A 14,530-nucleotide genomic window follows, 5' to 3' on the forward strand; every position below is an offset into this window, starting at 1 on the left:
ACTACCTCATTTTAATTACCAGCTTCCTGGTTGATAGCAGCTTACATCTACTTCAAGAGAAAAAGACCAAATTCACATTAATTTACACCTACTAAAACTTAACTAGAAATAGTAGCGTAAGCACAGACCTTAGAACAGGGGGTGGCTGCCATCTGGGGATTGTACATGCATCGTAGTGCTGGTTCCGTAGCACTGCCTTGCGTGGGGAAATGAATAAGCTGGGAAGAAAGCTCCAGAACAAGGTAAGGTGAATAAAACAGTACCCTTCCAGCACTTACCTCATCTCAGCATTTCAGTACAGTGGAGACATTGGTTTAGTAGTCTTCAAACATTACTAATCAGAGCTTTTGATAAAAACCATTTAATATTTTCCACTGAAACTTACACATGCCAAAACAAGTGAACATAGGTTAACATGGTGCTGATTTACAAACAAATACACACATTTTGCACTGCAAAACAATCCGCTTCCTTAAATATACAATCCTCTGGCTGCACTTAAAGGTATCTTTAACAACAAAAGTATGTAAATAGTCATTAAAAAAAAAGTGTAACATTTTGTACATTGCAAATACTTGCATGCCACCAAATGAAAGGTGGCACAGAATGAATTTGTTAGTGATTCTAGCATTTGAGCCCAGGTAGTAGAACAAGCTGAACAGACTCAGCCCACTTGAACATTAGGAGTATCTTACATTTCTGTACAGTTGTAAAGTATGATGAGTAAAAATAAAGTAGCTTTCAGGTGTTGTGATACTTTCAATAGTTAACTGTTCAGATACTTCATCTTATAATGTCTTTTGCATGGTAGCCTGCGGAATATGATACTGACAGATTAATAGGAAAGTTAGGGTAGCCAAGAGTAAGAGTTTTAAATTATAATTTTATATCTTCAGTGAAATAATTTAGCATCTTTAATATTAAATATATTTGTAAGTCTATATGCAAGTCAAGTAAGCTGGTTCCAAAATTAAGCAGGTTTTTAATATTAAAACTGTAAGGGAGGATTAATGAGGCAGTCATGCTAACTTACGAGCTTGACCACTATTAAAATTGACAGCATCACCCTGGTCTCCAGCACTTTCTAGTTGCATCATCCTTTCTCTGAAAGGAGTCAAGAAAAGTAGTCGTAGAGAAGTGTTCTCTCCCAGGGAATGTGGGAGTCTACATTTCATCTGTTACAGAGCCACACTTGCCAAGTGCACTGACTTTTTTGTTACAGGAATTAAGTGGGTTTTTAGGAAGACTACGGGGCTCCAATATACCATGAGAAGATTCTGCGCAGCCCCAGTGGCTTAACTACGGCCTTGTTCCCACTCAGGCTGAGGCTGCTTAAAGCTTTATCTTTTCTTCAGGCGCAAGTATCCTGAAGAGTCATCCAAGTCAGTCAAGATACCTTTCTCAAAGCAAACAGATTCAGACTTAGAAAATCATGTCAGTTCACATGGATACTTCACTAATACGCTGTATTACAGGACATCCAAAACCCCCCCAAATGGTTAAAAGAGGACTCTTACTTTAAGAACCCTGTCTACTATCCAGGAAAATAAGCTGAGGCTGGCGTTACTGCAGCTTTTGGCGACGGTTGCGCTTTTTTTGGTAAGTACGGTTTCAGGTACTCTGTAGAACAGCAGAAACGAGATACTGTTCATAGAACCCTAACTATTAATACCCTTTAAGTACGTGTCAAATAAGGTCTTGGTTTACTATTTCCATACATACCTGAGTTAAGTGCATTTTGACTAAGGCCTCGTAAAGGAATGCTGTCATCTTTTTTCTTGAAATACTTCGATTCCAGCCCCAGGTTATCACCACTAGAAATAAAACGGCCAATGAAAAATTAAAACAAAGGTTGTTAATGCACTGCTACATACCTACCTACAAGTGTGGATACAGACTCATTCAGAAAAATCTGAACTTGAAGGAGAACTACTGCATTCCTGTGAACCTTATCCTTTAAAGATAAACCATCACTGAGTAGCTTAAGAACAGTCTAGAACTGATTTTTTGACTGACCCATCACCTGATAGCCTTCGACCTGTCACCAGGAGGGACAATGAATGTTTGTTCCTTGGGACCCGCTCCTGAAAGCATGGCTCCTCGCTTGTTATCTACAAACCATGCTTAGTGACCGATTAAGTCTGCCACAACTTTGAATTCACGGACATGTTGATGCAGAAAGGCCGATCGCAGAACTAGCTTGGTACTGGAAACATTTTGCTCAGTTCCAGACACACATAGAAGACAAACGGCTTTATAAAATAATAATTTGAAAACCCCACTAAAAATGCAATAGATGATGACACTTACTTCTCCTTATTTGCTGGATGACTAGTTGCAGTCGCTGTCTGAACATCTGAACATCGATTCATTTTAGAAAGCTGTGTGTTAAACTGAATCTGCAGAAACACAAGAGTTGCAGGTTAAAGAGAGCTACTCCAGATGTGATGGTCCACCGGTAAGTGTATTCAGAGAGTGAACTTTGCAGGGATTAACGTTTCTGTACCTTGCATAGCACTTCCGTGCAGCAAAGCATGCAAGAATAAGCAACCTAAAAACAAGCATTAGCTGTTACTAAGAGTGGTAATCTTCAAGACAGGGAGTTCAGGAGTACTGGGATATACAGTAAATATCTCACGCATTTTGAGAAATATTCAAAACATTAAGCTTTGATATTTTTATGCTATCACATTCTTAACCAAACAGAAAAGTCAAAGCACCTGCCTTTGGTACTGGACATTGTGAATTGACATTTTTGTTGTGTGCTTGTTCCAGAAAGTTCTGGAAGGCATACAGAGGAGAAATAGGATGATTGATTCCTGAGCTGGGAAAGGACGGTCGGTCAGGCTGTAAGAGAAATAGAATACATCCATAAAGGAGAAAAACAATTCTTGAAGTAATTGTTTGTAGAGATTCAAAATTCCAAAATTAACAGCTAACCACAATTACAAAGCTAACGCTCATTTGAGTCTTCCTGACAGGAAGAAAACATCACTGTTCCAAGATTCACGTTCCTAAAGAAAACTCGTAACTTTTTACAAGTTAGACGAGTGGACCACTCTTAGCTAATAATTATAAGCTCATAATAAGCTACACACCCTGTAAAGGACTAATACATTAAATGTATCTAGCTAAAAATCAGAGACCTCTTTGCATGAATATGCCCTTTCACTACTGAGTAAGCAGCTCATCAATTGCTAGGTGACAAGAGACATCTGCACACACAGAGACAACAAAGAATAAGAACCAGTAAGCTATGGTATTAACGACAATAGTACGTAATGTTTGTTACCCCTTATTTTCATGTTTCTAAATATGACTAATAAGAGTATTGAGAGTACACTTTCAGCCTATACAAGGATAATTAGTATGTGAGTTAACCTCACCACACAAAAATGCCGCCTTCCCCCCCCTTCACCCTGCACTTCATCTTTTCCAAGCTAATTTTGCATTGTTTTGTGTATTTTAATAAATAAGAGCTTAGAAAATTCCAACTTAGGCGGCCAGGGCATCAAGTAGCACCCAACAAGGTATTATGTTGTTAAAAAAAAACCCTAAACGAAACAAAACAACAAAACCCACGCTCACCTGAAACTACAGGGCTCAAAGAAGATGAAAGCACTTTTCTTTTTCCCCCCTTTAAGGCCATACATTTCAGGAAATAATGGCTACGTCATAACCAGCTTATTTATAGTTGTATCTTACCATGCCATGAGGTGAAACGGCAGTCCTACCACCACCATGTGTACTGGCAGAAGTCTCTAGCTTCTTTGCCATCTGAATTTCATTCAGCTGTTTGTTTAACCATGTGATTACTGAAGAGAGAAGAAAAAGCTTCTAAGAGGTAGGAAGTGAGCTTGACCTGTTTAAAACAGCAAGTAGCCCTTCCTCAAAAAAAGTGACCACGTGGGGGGGTATTCTTCCTCCTTAAGCTCAAGCGTCACTAGAAGTCCTAGTGTCATGAAAGGCCATTTTGTTCAAGCTTCCTCCACCCCTACATGCCATTCTGTTCCTTCCTCCAGAGTTCGCCCCCCACACGCACGCTACTCCGAGCAACCACAAGCACCAACTGCAAAGGAAGTCTTCTCTACTTGCGGCTCTAGGTTGTTGCGTACCCACTACAGACAGAAGCTTATTTTCCATAAAGGACAATAAATCGCAGCTCTTCACAAAAAAAAAAGAACACAAGTAAAGCAATATAGTTGCTTCCACTAATTTTCAGCAGCAGCTAGATCACTGTCATCTTTACAGAGGAAGAAATGAAATTGTATAAACCTACCGTTTTCATTGGTTTTCAGTAACTGCTTACTTTCTTCTAGTTTTTGTATGGTAGTTTCTAGCTGTTCTTGTAGCTTGCAAACCTGCAATATTCCCATAATAACTGTAACACTATCAGAAGCTACTACTAATTACAAACTGAAGAAAAAATATAAATAAATAAAAAAGGATCTATGAAGTTGTTCTAAAATTATTTAAGAAGTTTGAGCTCAGTTTTTTTTACAACAGCAATATGATAATTCTTGTAAAAGAAGCCCTACTTTTAGCTAGGTTTTCAACAAGATGACAGCCAGAAACCTTTCTGACCTTAATTTTTCTATGACTAAATAACGCAAGGACTCTAAGCACGGGAATATACTTAATGGAAGAAGTAGTTCGCTCGGTTCCTGTTCTTGCCTCCTTCACCAACTTTCACAGGAATATGCCCTCTAAAGCATGTCGACTCATCCATTATATTGCTTTGTACTCTTAATATAATTTTAGTTTTCTTCCATATGTAGGGTGGCTCTTACAAATCAGTTTAACATGAAAGAAAATGAAAAGTTGATTACACATTTAAATAAACGTGTTAACTGAGAAAGAGTACATTCTATTCTACGGAAAGATTTAAGACCTTACTGCTGTAAATAAGTAAGTTAAAAAACAAAACCCAACACACTACGTACAATGGCATTTACAGGACAGAGGGTTAACCTCTCACAGTACCTCCTGCTCTTTCATTCGAAGAGACTGTCCCGTCTCCTGCAATTCCCTCTGCTCTTTTTGAAGTCTCTCTTCTTTTTCTGCCAATAGTTTTTCCTGTTGAATTGTTACTGTATTTTTCAATTTTAATTTACTCATTAGAGTTTTCAGGTCTCCTTGTAACTTCTTGATAATTTCATTAGCCTATTAAAAAAAAAAATCGGATATTCTCAAAATAAAGAAACACCTAAAAATAAGGAAGACATTTCATAAGGATAATGGCATATTCAAACAAACCTTAAGAAGTTCAGCTGACAGTGACTTGATTGTTGTCTCTAGTTTTTCAATATGACTTTGTTTTTTCTCCGTACTCTCTTCCAGTATCGCCTTTAAAAGAATATTAAAGATATTATAATAAAGATATGTGACAGACATCGCTTACGATTTCAGGTAGAGCCTCAATAATTCTTTGAGAACTAATCCTTACAAGAAATTCAGTCCTTGCTTTTCTGTCAAATCACATAGGATCTCAATTCATCCATTTTTTTTGTTTACAAAAAGTACCACTAACTTTACTCCAGCACCACAATACTAAAACAGTAGCGACTGTTGTAAAACTGAATCCAGCATACTTTTGATGCCATACTTTAGCATCTTTAACTACATTTGAAAGCTTACTCGCTGTATTCATAGAAACTGGTGAGCTGCTAATCTATAGAGACTGCAATTAAGAAGGTTCTACAGAGCTTTAGAGAAAATTATTTTGAAACTAGAAGGAACCTTTTGTTCTTGTGTCGCATCTAATACTTCTTTTGTTCTAATAACTAGCTGATCTTTATCTTTGATCTCTTGTTCCAGAACAGCAACCCGTGTCTGTAGCTGATTAACGAGCTTCTCTTTTTCATGGCATTCAGCATCCAGAGTAGTGTTCTCCCGACGCAGTGACAGCACCTCCTGCTTTGCTCTTTGACATTCCTAGAACGTTGGGAAGGAATTTTATTTTATTTTCTTAAAGAAAATCTGTAATAGTAATTTAAACAGATATATCTAAATAGTAAGCATAACGTGGAATGAAGAGGAGCTGAACAAATTTAATATGCTGTATTTTCTATTACATGCATAGGCAGGCAGTGTTAATGCTCTAAAAATAGTAAATTTAGTTATGGAAATTAATAAGCCATACATCTTCTATTCCAGAAAGCTTTGCTTTCAGTTCCCTGACTGTGGAGTCTCCTTTGTATCTCCTTTCTGTTAGATCTTTATTGATGACCTCGAGTTCTGAGAGTCTGTTCTGCAACTGTTGAATACTTTTCTGATGCAAATTTTCTAATTCCTTTTTCTGTTGTTCATGCTGTTGTTGGTACTGAGCTTGTGCCTATGAGAAGCAAAGAAACTAAGCAGTTATTCAATGAATCTGAAAATTAAGCCAAGAAACTATTCACATATAAGAATATTGTTAATTCTTTTCTGTTGTCATACCTGGAGAGCTCTTTCCTTCTCATTTGTCAGCTCCTGTGTGTGTTTGTTTGTTAGAGCTGTAGTGTATGACGTCCATTCATTTTTCAGTTTGTCTAGTTCTCGGCTCTTCTCTGACAAGCTCTGTTTGGCAAAGCATGTAAAGTTTTAAAAATTTAAGCATTTCAGTCAATGCTGAATGATTCTTTACTGTTACTTCTTAAAAAGGACATGGAATTATTAAGAAAAGTCTAAATTTCAGCACAAGATGCCAAAATACCTGTTCATTCTGTAAACAGGAAAGTAAGGCACTGAGAAGCTAAAGAGCACCTTTCTGACACTGTGGATAAAATAATCTTCATTTCCAATTGTATTTTCTTTCAACTACTATTTAAGAGTGAAAAAACAGTCTGCTGATGTTCCCTACCCTTATAACACAAAGTGCTCGGGGGGGGGGGGGGGGGGGGGGGGGGAGTTCCTCAGCAGCCATCTTTTCCTCTTTTTGATTTGTAATTCTGCATTCCAGTTCAGCAAACACATTCCAGTTAACTCCAACTGAAACTGCAAAGATGAAGTAAACAAGTATTCCATTCCAAAAAAGCTCCATAATAGGAGTTTTAATGGAATTTTTTGGTTTCCTGATAGTTAAAAAAGTCACCTTGATAATTCGAGAATTTGACCCAAATCATGCTCCTGAAACACAAATGTGAAGTCATTACTGGGCTGACTGCAAAAATCAGAAAGCAGCAGAGTAACATGAAGTCCAAGACTTCCAATTTGTTTACCACGGTTTTACAATTTTTCCAAATATAAGGATTTCCAACCATTCACGGAATATGTAGAGTATATTTATCTTCACACTGTGATATATTGAGTATATAATTTGTGTGTGCATATACAGCCAGACCTCTGTACAAAATAAAGTAAAATTCTGTTTTAGTACTGTAAGAACTAAATTTTATTCTTCAGTTGCATGCTTTACTCATTCTTAAGAAAAGCTACAGTAGACTACTTTTCTTCTTTTCACTCACTCCCAAGTCAATTACCTTGACCAGGTAGCAGCTAACCAACCAGCCCACAAGAAGGTACATTTTCCAGATTAACTTTCCTGTTGTAAGTTGTGCTTTTTTTAAAAATTTACATTACCTGTTGAGTGTAGCTCAGTTGTCTGGTAAGATCCTCTTCAGTTTTTCTAAGCTTTTCTTCCAACATCGTTTTGTCTTCCTACATACAAATTGACATCAAGTCAAATCCTTAGCCCCCAAAACACAAGCAGTAGTTAGCTTCCATTTTATCAGCATACCCTGCCTAAGCAGCCACATACCCATCATATTTGTGGAAAAATCATCTTATTAAATAAATTTCATATTGAATAAGATATAATTAATAAACTTAAAAAAAAAGGCAGTAGCTCACAAGGTAAAAACCCTGAATTAAATTCTTACCAAGTTCCTATAAGGAAATAGTATCTTATCATAAAGACTTGTTTACAAAGGAGTTGCATGAACAACAAATCAAATTAAATACTGTAAATTTATATTATTAAAATGGCTGGTTAGGCGGCTATAAACATGACAGCACAATAGGGGAGACACAAATCCCAGGCTATGAAACCGAAAACAGACAACAGTCAGACTAGGAGACCATTAATTTTGCATTAAATAAAACCTAGCATGCTACCAACTGCATCAACATTACAATTTTAATTTATAGCTACTAGCCCTTTGAAGTCCGCAAAGGCTTAGAATTATATACACACACATGCTTTCCTAAACCCAATGGCAGAACGCAGACACTGAAAGTTTACAGTATTTTACTTTTGCCGTTGATCTGGCAATCAGCAGAAGACTATGAAGCATGAGACACTGAAGCATTCAGAAGCATTCAACAGCTGCATACTACATGCACTGCATGTGTACAATACCTGATCTGCCAGTTCAAATGGCAGCACTTGGTTGAATATACATGTAGTATTTTCATTGCTAGAGTGACAGTAACAGTTTAGTTTTATAACATGCACCCAAATAACTGCATGCAATGACATATATGCGCTAAAATAAAAAATAAACCAGAGCATACAATTTGGTACATACTTTTGGAGTATTAAGACCAAAAGAATGCTTAAGTACACACAGCATCAAGGCCTACTTGCAGCTATGACAAGCCTTCATTTTACCTTAAGGCATTTCAAACAGCTGGCTAAAAACTTCTTTATTTCTGCATCATTTCCTGGTAGGAATTTTAGAGAGAGATGGGTAAGATGTTTAAAAGGGTTGGTCTCCACCACATTTAAAGAGACAGGTGTGTGATCTAGAACAGATGCTGAAGAAACTAGCTGCAGCAAAAACCTAGGGAAAATCAAAAATAACCAAATGTTTAGCATATTTCTTTTCCTGAAACTACCTGTAGATCCTACAAGCTATTTTCAAATAAAAAACATTGTTATACATGCAATAAAAGGCTGCCCAGGTTTTGTTTGAAAAAGAACTATGAAATTCAATCCCTATGTTGTAGTTAATACTACAAATATCAACCAAAATGCTTGCACCTTATAATAAGAAACGTACAAAACTAATCAGTTTCTTTATTTGTAAAATTTTCAGAAGCCCATCTTAGACTTAGGAGTCCAAAACCAAGTAAGGCCTTTGTAATCACATTCAAAAGGAAAACAGGCTCCTGACTTTTAGGTATCCTACAGGCTAATAAAATTCATAGCCCACAGTACATACTTCAGAAAATGGCCTGACTACTGGAGTGGAGCTAGGTACTCCGGACAGGGCTTTCCTCGGTACCCACACAAACAAAAAATAACATATGAAAAGGCCACTACAAGGAAGGGTGGACCTCAGGTCTCCCCCCTCACATGCTAATATCTGAACACTGAAAAGAAAGACAGAAAATCCTTGTCAGAATGCCTTATAACTTTGCCTTCTCCTGTGAAACAGAATGATTTACACCTCGGTCCATCAAATTCAGATTAGCTCCCTAGCGTTAAACTGTTAGGGGGGGAAAAAAAAAAAAAAAAAAAAAAAAGAAAAAAGGACCAGTGCTGCATCCTTGCACTTCTGCTGCTTGTGAAGCTTGCCAGCTTCAACTCAGATGAGGAGACCATTACTAGACTGCTCCATCCTCCTGAGACTTAGGTTTTGTCAGCAACATCCACTGACTGATATCCTGATGCATCCAGGGAAGGTTAAATTATTCTTGTTCTACTGACTCTTCTCAGTCCGAGTGGCTGACAAGTATTTTAAGACCTCAACACATACACACAGAGTAATATCGCACTCACTTATTACCTACCTTGGGATATCTTTGTTCTGTTCCTGAATGCATTGCTGAAGCAGATCTATAAATTTCTGTGGGAAAGCAGAGAAGTCTACCAAGAGACCTTGCTGGGATTTTAAACTACATAAACAGATTGGAAAAAAAAAATATTAACAATATATAGAAGTGTAATTTATTTCCTATATTTTGTTTATACTAGTAGAAAGAACTAATTCTGATCGTGTCATTAAAGTTCGCTAGCATGTTATTTTCAATCCTGAACACGGAAGAAATGTGATCACGTCTTGGATAATAATCACCAGAGGATATTTTGATTTCAAGAGTTCTTGCAAATGGGCCACACTAAGAAAAAAAACGAAGTTATTGTGGCAGAACAAATGTGCTCCTTTGAGTAGACGTCTTCCTTACAGCACAGAGTGGTAATGTTATTGGATAGGGGCACATGGAAGAAAAAAGACAACAAGGGGAGACTCAACCGTCATCAAGACTTTATCTGCCTACTTGTTCATTTAATTGTGCACCTTCACCATAGACGCAGTAAACTCAAAGACAGAAACAGACATGCAACAGCGTTTGCACAGTCATACTTTGTGTAACAAAACACTTTTGCACATCTGTTTTACAAATACTACTTTACTTTTACCTTTTGATCCACACACTGATCGCATCTCTCAAAAAAAAAAAAAACCACCACCACCACAAACGAAAAAACAAAAACAAAACCCCCAAACAACAAAGCAGAAACTCAACTGTTCATGCCTGGTGCCCAAATTTGATGATCAAATTCTGAGCAAGTAAAGTAAAATGAGACCCAACAGTACAATTACTATGCAAGAAACCCATAAGACAAAGGCTCAGATCTGTGAATCCATGTCCATGCAAACCAACTTTCCTCTTGCAATTATTTCTTGAAATAGTTCACACACATACAGTAGTCTGTAAGAAGTAGTTACGACAAACAGAAGATGCAAGTAGTAATATAAACTGTGGTACTGTAGCTATGCAGGGAACTTAACATCAGGATTCTGTCACGCATCTGTATAATCTTGAGCCAATCACTTTCCTGTACTTGGCTGTTTCACCAACCGGTCAAAGAGAACAATACTGCCAAAATACTGACAAAACTCCACAAGTGAAAAATGCCAAAACCTAAATTCTAAGATAGACCATTCTAAGCTGAAAATATTCCTTCATTCTTTTTTGCCATTTAGAAATGTTTCACAGGCAAGACGTTATAATTTCACTTACCTTTGAAAATCTTCCTCAGATATGACAAGGTTATAAAGGAAAAAAGGATCAGTATCATCAGTCAATCGAACAGCTAAATCCTGAAAAGACAGACGTTTAAATATGATTTAAAATACTATAAACCACCCTGTAATGACTGTTTAAATATTGTAAACCAATATTGCAAACTGTATTTAATGTTTTTACTGTTTAACCAAAAATAAAATAGAATTGCGGCAGCTAATTCAGAAGGTAGAAAACATTAATGCTTAACACAACTCCGCATATTCCAGTGGGAAAAACAGGAAAGCTATTTCTCACAAAAATAAACCAGGTAAAAACCTTCAACTTTGAGCAGCAAAGGTTTCAAAATTCAAGGTGACTTCATCATTATACAGAAAGAAAACTATTTGCTATTTTTCCCCATCGTGAAATTGAGTGTAGCACTAGCAGTCCACTGTAATGGATCACAAACACATCATTCCCATAACTGGAAGTTTTTCAGAGCATACTGCTCCTAAAAGTTTAAGAAACCACCACCTGAAGAATTTATATATTGGAATACTGAGCTTTGCAAAGCAAACATAAAATGGATACAGCTGAAGTCCAGTAAGCTTCTAAGGAAAACTGTAGCATTACACTGCTTAGCTTTTAAAAATAAACTCATTTGTTCGCTGGAGGTCTACATAGTGTTTTGGAAAAACTGCCCTCTCTGTAAACGTTAGTCTTTCATTACAAGGCTGGGGTTATGCAAAACACCTGGCACATTAGGCCCAGGCACCCATTCTCTATAACGAGGCTCAAACCTGTGTGAAGAATATAATATTCCCTAGCAGAGGAAAGAAAGGAAGTAGAAAGCTGACAGCTCTTCCAACATAACTGAAGTGTGACCATAGCACATGCACATACACAGAACTGAAACAAGTTTCAGTAATTCAGATACTGAATTACTGAATTAGTGTATCACTAACAAAACTCTCAGTTGGAGATGTATGAACAAACTTAGGGATTTACATGCGCAGCTAGCTTATGTTAAAACTAATGCCACCCCAAACCAACTAGGGCGGGTTGTTGAGTAGTATAAGAATGCCTGCTTGGTTTGATGTCCCATTAACCGATCCAAGCATTTGAAGTTATCTTTTTAGACTGCTCACTCACTGATGTACCCAACTGGATTCCCAGGCTCCTGCCGACACAGGCTGCAACTTGGTACACAGTTCTTAATTGAACTGCTTCTTCACACTTAATATTATCATTGTCACAGTTAGCAGAATCTTACAAAAAAATGCCGTACTCCTTTACAAACAAATCTTTACTCAGTAACACTATAACCAACTAATGACCAATCTTAACATCATGGTAGGTGGATGTACAGTTTAAGTGACAAATTAGACATACAAAAAAGATTTTATAACCTCCAGTAGTAATCTCATTGCTATTTTTCCTAAGAAGATTTTTTCACTGCAAATTTAGTACATTTCTTCCTTCCTACTCCCACTGGATGAATTCCAAACATTCAAAGACTAACACACTTATCAATAAAAAGCAAAATGTTACATTCACATACAAGTTGTCATTTTTGCTAGTTAAGATGAGGACTTTGCAAAGACAGCTGCTGCTCTACATTCTTAAATAAGTGTTGAGTATATTTAAAGCGAGACTGCTCTTAAGCTCTAACTCGGGTTCCTCTGAGGGTCTCCAAATACTTTTAATTTGCAAGTTTACTAAGACCTGTGAACAGCCAAACTAAAAGAGAGGGCTAAAAAGGCTAGGAAAAAAACCCACCATACCAAACCAACTAAATTACTCAAGAAATTATATCAAAAATAAAATCAGGTCAAGTGACAAACATACTAAAATCCTATTTTGCTTTTCCTTTGCCCATTTGTCCTCTTATATACTGAAATTCAGATAAGACCTAATGAATGACACAAATATAACTAATCCACAAACCTTTTTATGAACAGGATTAGAAATTGACAGTAGCTCAATATTCACTCGAACATTTAATCTCCTGTGTACAAAAAGATGAAACTTAGTAACAAATCAAGAAAACATTCTCCAAATAACATGCATTCGCAGCCACGTTACAGGAATCAGATGATGTTTAGAAAAAAAAAATTTAGGCAGAAATACCAAGAAAGTTCCCATTGATGACTACTGCTAAGATATCTGAAAGCCCCACAGTTTCAGTTATCATTACAGCTCCTCAGTCAGCTCAGGGTTTTTTGTTGTTTGTTATCCGCCAAACTTTAAATAGCAAGGCAGAAGTTTTGAAACTCTGTCCAGAAACTAGAACCTTTGGAAAAGCCTGCTGAAATTTATTAACGATTGCTGAAACTTTTGATAATCACTTATACAGCACTACCTTGTCTTCATTTACTTCTTGTTGAGTAATCTGAGAAGTTACTTGCATTACAAAATACAGCCACAGACATCAGCCTTTCTGTGCCTTCTAATACAGGCAAGCCAAAGTAGCCCTAACGCCTGCATACACCGTCTAATCGAGATAGGACCTATATTGCTGAAATTCACTGTCTTTTGAATAGACACTTCACATAAAATATTTCCTGGGCTTTCCCAAACACCAGTGCTAAGCCACGCACACACGCACGCGGGTGCTCCCAAATCGACTTATCATAGAATCATAGAATCATTGAGGTTGGAAAAGACCTCTGAGATCATCGAGTCCAACCGTCGACCCAACACCACCACCCACTAAACCATGTCCCTAAGTGCCTCATCTACTCGTCTTTTAAATACCTCCAGGGATGGGGACTTATCCCTCGGCAGAAACCGATCGGGACGGACGTGTGGGCTCGCCCACGCCGCAGGGGCAGTAACGAGGGAGCTGAAATGCCCCAGGAGGCCGCGGTGAGGCCGGCTTCAGACCGCGAGGAGGAGGAGGAGGAAGAGGAGGCGGGCCTGCCCGCCGGGCAACCGCTGCGGCCTGGGAGACGCGCAAACACCGGCCCGGCCAGCCGGACAGACCTGCAGCGCTGCGAGGGCCCGCGCGGGGCCGAGGCGGAAACCCCGACCCTCACGTAGCCTGCAGGGGCGACGCGTTTGCCCCCGTACCCCTAAAGCGCTTCTGTAAAGCCACTGCGTGTTTTCGCCGCTACCAGTGCCCCCTCCGCTCCCTCTCGCCTGGCAAGGCCTCCGCCGCAGCCGCTCCAGCCCTCACTGACTACCTCCAGCCTTGCTGCGACCAAGTCCCCTTCCCTCTAACCCAGAGGGTCCCCCCATAAGCAGCCCCAAAGCAAGTACAAGGCTACTCAAGCACACCGCCCGTACTACGCGCAGGGCCTCGCCTCTCGCCCAGCAGCTGTTAGGGCACAAGGCAGGAAGAAAAGAGAGGAGGAAAGAGCCTGCCGCTCGGCAGCCCTTCTCCTAAAGAATGCAATAAACCTTCCGCGCAGCTGGTGAGGAAACCAAGTCAGAGCCCGCCGCGCCGTTCACGCCAGCCCCTCACCTCTCCTCGCAGCCCTGGCACCTCACTTGCACACAAACCGGCCGGTTGAACATACTCTCCGCCGCCATCTTGCGCTTCGAGTTTGGCGCCGGGCTCCCGCGGAGGAGGAGCCTCAAGATGGAGCCGAGGAGG

The 14,530-nt window shown here is 38.8% G+C and overlaps 1 protein-coding gene across 3 annotated transcripts; it reads right to left on the bottom strand.

Moving 5' to 3' along the window:
* Positions 1-225: 225 nt before the first annotated feature.
* SASS6 (SAS-6 centriolar assembly protein) lies at positions 226-14,501 on the bottom strand. 3 transcript variants are annotated; one of them, XM_076337890.1, is made up of 18 exons: positions 14,399-14,482; positions 12,880-12,940; positions 10,948-11,027; positions 9,715-9,819; positions 8,591-8,762; positions 7,561-7,638; positions 6,439-6,558; positions 6,143-6,334; positions 5,740-5,934; positions 5,257-5,346; positions 4,984-5,163; positions 4,280-4,361; positions 3,706-3,815; positions 2,725-2,847; positions 2,311-2,399; positions 1,723-1,814; positions 1,518-1,620; positions 227-1,396 (listed from the first exon to the last, which is right to left on the bottom strand). In XM_076337890.1, exons 1-17 carry the CDS (start codon positions 14,464-14,466, stop codon positions 1,535-1,537), a joined length of 1,923 nt encoding a protein of 640 aa, XP_076194005.1. In that variant the 5' UTR covers positions 14,467-14,482; the 3' UTR covers positions 227-1,396; positions 1,518-1,534. The 3 variants fall into 3 exon arrangements, with proteins under 3 accessions (XP_076194007.1, XP_076194005.1, XP_076194006.1); XM_076337892.1 differs by having other exon boundaries at positions 226-1,620; positions 14,399-14,501; XM_076337891.1 differs by lacking the exon at positions 1,518-1,620.
* Positions 14,502-14,530: the final 29 nt, after the last annotated feature.

Source organism: Aptenodytes patagonicus, chromosome 5 (assembly GCF_965638725.1).
Source record: "Aptenodytes patagonicus chromosome 5, bAptPat1.pri.cur, whole genome shotgun sequence".
NCBI classification, from domain to species: Eukaryota; Metazoa; Chordata; class Aves; order Sphenisciformes; family Spheniscidae; genus Aptenodytes; species Aptenodytes patagonicus.